The sequence below is a fragment of the Panthera tigris genome, chromosome B3 (assembly GCF_018350195.1).
Source record: "Panthera tigris isolate Pti1 chromosome B3, P.tigris_Pti1_mat1.1, whole genome shotgun sequence".
Taxonomy (NCBI): domain Eukaryota; kingdom Metazoa; phylum Chordata; class Mammalia; order Carnivora; family Felidae; genus Panthera; species Panthera tigris.
In genome coordinates, this window is record NC_056665.1 from 118,777,762 (window position 1) to 118,783,964 (window position 6,203).

At 42.9% G+C, this 6,203-nt stretch overlaps 1 protein-coding gene across 1 annotated transcript; it reads left to right on the forward strand.

Annotated features, from left to right (window-relative positions):
- The first annotated feature begins 5,348 nt into the window (after positions 1-5,348).
- LOC102958142 (NADH dehydrogenase [ubiquinone] 1 alpha subcomplex subunit 3-like) lies at positions 5,349-5,597 on the forward strand. The gene has a single exon (XM_042987814.1). It carries the CDS (start codon positions 5,349-5,351, stop codon positions 5,595-5,597), a length of 249 nt encoding a protein of 82 aa, XP_042843748.1.
- Positions 5,598-6,203: the final 606 nt, after the last annotated feature.

The following is a 6,203-nucleotide window of genomic DNA, read 5'->3' on the forward strand; positions in this document are numbered from 1 at the left end:
CTTGCTTATTGTTTGTCTTCACCTATAAGAATAAACTTTATTTGATCAGGGACTCTGCCTTGCTCCTTTCCGTATACCTAGTATCTGGAACACTGCCAATACTTAGTAAGTACTTAATAAATATTTGTGAAATGTTGGAGAACCAAATGCTTGTCGTCTTATTACTACTGTGCCCAAAGGGAGGTGGGAAATATATCAAGAAAACAAGCAGCATGCAGAGAAAGACAAGCACCATATGATTTCACTCGATGTGGAATTTAAGAAACAAAACAAAAGAGTAGGGGGGGGGGGAGGCAAACCAAGAAACAGGCCCTTAACAGTAGAGTACAAACTGATGGTTAACAGGGGAGGGGGGATGGGAGGTTGGGTTAAATAGATGATAGGGATTAAACAGTACACTTGTCCTGATGAGCAGTAGGTGATGTGTGAAATTGTTGAATCACTACATTGTACACCTGGAACTATAACACTGTAAAAAAAGAGAGAGAGAGAGAGAGAGAGAGAGAGAGAGAAATAAATCTAGCAGCTTGATCTCACAGGGCCCTAAGTTTGAATCTGGATGAACCTCCTGTCTTCCTTCAATCCTTATTAAGTGTAAGCTATATGCCAATAACTCAGCAAGACACATGCATCACCTGTCTTCACTGAGCTGTTGGTCAACCTGGAAGGCTCACCTGTTGACAATTACAGTGTCTTCATGAAGTGTGGTGACAAAGACCTACAGCAGCAAAGTTTCTCAAACAGGACAGTATTGACTTTTTGGGCCTCATAACAAGGGAGAGTGCCTGGGTGGCTCAGTTGGTTGAGCATCTGACTCTTGATTTCATCTCAGGTCATGACCCCAGGGTTGTGGGATTGATTGTTCCAGTATCAACTGGATTTAATAATATATTAGTTTAGGGGCATCTGGGTGGCTCAGTCGGTTAAGCGTCTGACTTCAGCTCAGGTCATGATCTTGCAGTCTGTGGGTTCAAGCCCCATGTTGGGCTCTGTGGTGACAGCTCAGATCCTGGATCCTGCTTCAGAGTCTGTGTCTCCCTGTGTCTCTGCCCCTTCTCTACTCACACTTTGTCTCTCTCTCTCAAAAATAAATAAAAATTTTAAAAATTAATATATTAGTTTACATTTCTAAATTATCTACTAGGTAATTTCCAACTCTTAAATCCTGAAGTGGGGATAGTGGGAAATCTGACAGAACACCTAAAAATTTTTAAAATATTTCCTTAATATCAAATATACTATGATCACGTGTCTAATTGTCTTATAGCTGTGATTTTTTTTTATAAAGAATAATCAGGATGCAAATAAGGCCCACACATAGCAGTTGACAGATGCATCTTTTGAAACTCTTTTAACCTACAGATTCTTCCTCCACCACCTGAGGCCAAATGTCTAACTGGTTTCTCTGCTTAAATTCTTGTTGCTGCCCTAATCCAGTTCCTACACAGCAGCAAAGGGAATCTGCAAAAATGTAAACTCCTTTACATCAACACCTCACTCAGACCTCAGTGCTTCAAAGGGCTCTAGGGCCTTGGCCCCACCTACCACTCCAACTTCTTTAGGGGCCAGGAAACAACCCTGTTCCCCTTAACTCTTCTGTTAATTTCTACTCTTCCTTCTGTCCCCAGTGTAATGTCTCTTCCCCAGAAGTTCCTCTCCTAACTGCCCCCTCTAAAGAAAGACTCCATTATTCCCTCCCCCAGTACCCCATTTTTTCTCCTTATAGCATTGTTGTTGTTTTTTTCACTCTGTGTGTTTGCTTCATTAATGCCTCTCTCTCCACAGACTGTCAGCTCCATGAAGGCACGGACCACGGGCCTGTTGTGTCCGCCCTGACTCTGCTTCCTTTGTGTAAAAGCACTCAGTATGGGCACAATAAATACTTGTTGAACAAAGATCAGTTAGACAACCCCTAACCTCACAAAACACACAGGTCAGTGTCTCTGTTCATACTTTTTTCCACTAGGACTGAGTGTCCCCTTTTTCTAGCTACTGGACCTCTGGGCTACTTCCTCATTCTTATACATAAGACGAGCAGAGCAAAGACCAAATCGGTTAAGGAAAACAAAGGGAAGTGATGTGGCAATAACTATCAAATTTCAGATGATGCAGTGGTTTCACTGCACTCTTATGAATATATTGACCCAAGAGCACAAAGAGTTAATCACAGGGCTGTTTCTGCAGCATGGTAGATAATAGCAAAATCCTAGAAGCAACCAGAATGCATATCAAAGGAAGAGCAGTTAGATAAAGTGTGACACAATCACTTTGTAGAACATGCTTTGCAGCCCTTAACAAGAGAACAGTGTCATCACCAAGATGGTTAAGGGCATGGACTTCAGAGTCAGGTTACAAGGGTTCAAATTCCTGTGTGATCTTGGGCAAGGTACCTCAGTTTCCTTATCTGTGAAATAGAATAATAACTGAGAGTTGTTGTGGGAAATAGTAAGTTAATACATGTGAAATACCTGAACAGCCTGGCAATGAGGAGAGCTAAATGTATTATATAGTAACATGGAAAAAATGCCCGTGCTATACTGTTTAGTTTGGTTTTAGTTAACTATTTTTTAAGTTTATTATTTTTTTAGTACCAGTTAACTGATTTTAATTGAGAAATTTAAAAATGCAGGCATCTGGCTGGCTTAGTCACTGGAGCATGCGGCTCTTGATCTCGGGGTCATGAGTTCGAACCCCACAATGGGCGTAGAGAGTACTAAGAAAGAAAGAAAGAAGGAAAGGAAGAAAGAAAGAGTTAAAAACGCATGGTAAAAAAAAAAAAAATTCACACGGGATAATAAGGCATATAATGAAAAACAAGTCTGTCTCATATCCCAGAGACCCCTACCATTCATGGTTTCTTAGGAATCTTTCCAGAAATATTTTATGTATATGCAGATTTCTGTGTGTGATTCTTCTCTCTCTCTCTTTCTCTCTCTCTCTCTCTCTCTCTCTCACACACACACACACACACACACGCGCGCACACACACACACACACTCACACACCCATCTTTTCCATTTATTTATTTATTTATTTATTTTTTTAACGTTTATTTATTTATTTTTTTTTTTTTAATTTTTTTCAACGTTTTTTATTTATTTTTGGGACAGAGAGAGACAGAGCATGAACGGGGGAGGGGCAGAGAGAGAGGGAGACACAGAATCGGAAACAGGCTCCAGGCTCCGAGCCATCAGCCCAGAGCCTGATGCGGGGCTCGAACTCACGGACCGCAAGATCGTGACCTGGCTGAAGTCGGACGCTTAACCGACTGCGCCACCCAGGCGCCCCAACGTTTATTTATTTTTGAGACAGAGAGAGACTGAGCATGAACGGGGGAGGGTCAGAGAGAGGGAGACACAGAATCTGAAACAGGCTCCAGGCTCTGAGCTGTCAGCACAGAGCCCGACGCAGGGCTCGAACTCACAAACTGGGAGATCATGACCTGAGCCGAAGTTGACCGCTTAACCCACTGAGCCACCCAGGCACCCCCCATCTTTTCCTTTTAAACACTCCACCTTGCAACTTGCTTTTTATGCTTTATAGTATATCTTGGAGCAATTGTTCCATACCATATACACCTACCTCATTTTTTTCTGCTATAAAATACGTCACCCAAAAAAGAACCGTTATTTATCCACTTCCCTACTGATGGATGTTGCTAATACATAGAATACTGCAGTGAATGCTAGGAATTTACTCAAGGGATACAGGAGTACTGATGCATAGGGGCACTTGTACCCCAATGTTTATAGCAGCACTCTCAACAATAGCCAAATTATGGAAAGAGCCTAAATGTCCATCAACTGATGAATGGATAAAGAAATTGTGGTTTATATACACAATGGAATACTACGTGGCAATGAGAAAGAATGAAATATGGCCTTTTGTAGCAACATGGATGGAACTGGAGAGTGTTATGCTAAGTGAAATAAGCCATACAGAGAAAGACAGACACCATATGGTTTCACTCTTATGTGGATCCTGAGAAACTAACAGAAACCCATGGGGGAGTGGAAGGAAAAAAAAAAAAAAAAAGAGGTTAGAGTGGGAGAGAGCCAAAGCATAAGAGACTCTTAAAAACTGAGAACAGGGGCGCCTGGGTGGCTCAGTCGGTTAAGCGTCCAACTTCAGCTCAGGTCACGATCTCACGGTCCGCGAGTTCGAGCCCCGCGTCGGGCTCTGGGCTGATGGCTCAGAGCCTGGAAGCCTGCTTCTGATTCTGTGCCTCCCTCTCTCTCTGCCCCTCCCCCGTTCATGCTCTGTCTCTCTCTGTCTCAAAAATAAATAAACGTTAAAAAAAAAATAAAAAAAAGATTAAAAAAAAACTGAGAACAAACTGAGGGTTGATGGGGGGTGGGAGGGAGGGAAGGGTGGGTGATGGGTATTGAGGAAGGCACCTTTTGGGATGAGCACTGGGTGTTGTATGGAAACCAATTTGACAATAAACTTCATATATTGAAAAAAAAATCTGAAATCATTATCTTGTTTCTTAAATAAAACAAAGAAGCAGTTAAGAATACTGCAGTGAATATCCTTGGATATAGCCAATATATGGTTATGTTTAAAAGAAGCCATACTCCATATTTTGCTTTTACAATGCAATGTTTGTGTGTGTGTGTGTGTGTGAGTATGCACCCATTGGAAATGATAGGAATCTGTAAGAATTAGGAATGAAAAGAATAGAAAGAGGACAGTTTGAGGACACCTGGGTGGCTCAGTTGGTTGAGAGTCTGACTCTTGGTTTTGGCCCAGGTCATGATCCCAGGGTCATGGGATCGAGCCCCAAGTCAGGCTCTACACTGGGTGTGGAGCCTGCTTAAGATTCTGTCTCTCTCTTCCTCTGCCCCTCTCCCTCCACTCGTGGGGTCTCTCTCTCTTTCTCTGTATCAAATAAAAAAATAAGGGGTGCCTGGGTGGCTTAGTCAGTTGAACATCCTACTCTTAGTTTCAGCTCAAGTCATGATCTCACAGTTCGTGAGTTCGAACCCTGCTTGGGATTCTCTCTCCCTCTCTCTCTGCGGCCTGCTTGCTCTTTCTCTTAAAAATAAAGAAATTTTAAAAAATTTAAATGAATAAAAATAAAATTTAAAAAAGAGGACAGTTTGAACAAAACAGTTTGTATATTGAAAGTGGTGCTTTTTTTAGGTTTATTTATGTATTTATTTTGAGAGAGAGTGTGTGTGCACATGTACAAGTTGGGGAGGGGCAGAGAGAGAAGGAGAGAGATAGAATCCTAAGCAGGCTCCATACTCTCGGAATGGAGCCCAATGTGGGGCTCGAACCCATATACAATGAGATCATGACTTGAGCCAAAAAATCAAGAGTTGGACACTCAAGGACCAAGATGGATGGCCAGGAGACTCGCAGCCTTCCTTAAGGATGCCTGGGTCAAGGTGCTGGTCGCATCCTTCACCACTGGGGGCCTCGGTATAATTCTGCCCACCGTTAGCCCCTTCACCAAATATGCCACCATGATCAACCAGGCCACGCCCAACAACTATCCAGTGCCGCTCCAAGATGATGGGAACATGCCCGATGTGCCCAGCCAGTCCCAGGACCCCAAGGTTCCAAGCTTGGAGTGGCTAAAGAAACTATGAGCACCTCTGGTAACTTGGAGGAGGCCTCCTCCCCTGTGGCCAATAAAATGCAAAAAGTGAGAGAGAAAAAAAAAAGAAGAGTTGGACACTCAACCAACTGAGCCACCCAGACACCTCTAAAGTGGTTGTTTTTTTATTTAAAAATTTAAAAAAATGTTTTTATTATTTATTTTTGAGAGAGAGAGAGACAGAATGTGAGAGGGAGAGGGGCAGAGAGAGAGGGAGACACTGAATCCAAAGTAGTCTCCAGGGTCTGAGCTGTCAGCACAGGGCTCAACACAGGGCTGGAACCCACAAATCATGAGATCAGAACCTGAGCTAAAGTGGGACACCTAACCGACTGAGCCACCCAGGCGCCTCTAAAGTGGGTTAAAAAAAATGTTACCCACACAATGCAACCTTCTCAAAAGTTGTCTCCCAGTATAGAAACAATTCAGTCACCTTCTGGCTCCCCAGCTCTTGATTTACACCTGTTATAGACAAAGTTGTTTCTGCCTATCTCCCCTGTCTTGCCTAGTGATCCTTATATTCTGCAACATCCAGCCCAGTGCCTGGCACACAGAGGTGTTAAGCAAGGGGCTCCTGGGTGGCTCAGTCAGTTAAGCG

Excerpts from the sequence above, each read along its gene's own strand:
- LOC102958142 (XM_042987814.1), top strand. The coding sequence starts at position 5,349 with ATGGCCAGGAGACTCGCAGCCTTCCTTAAGGATGCCTGGGTCAAGGTG.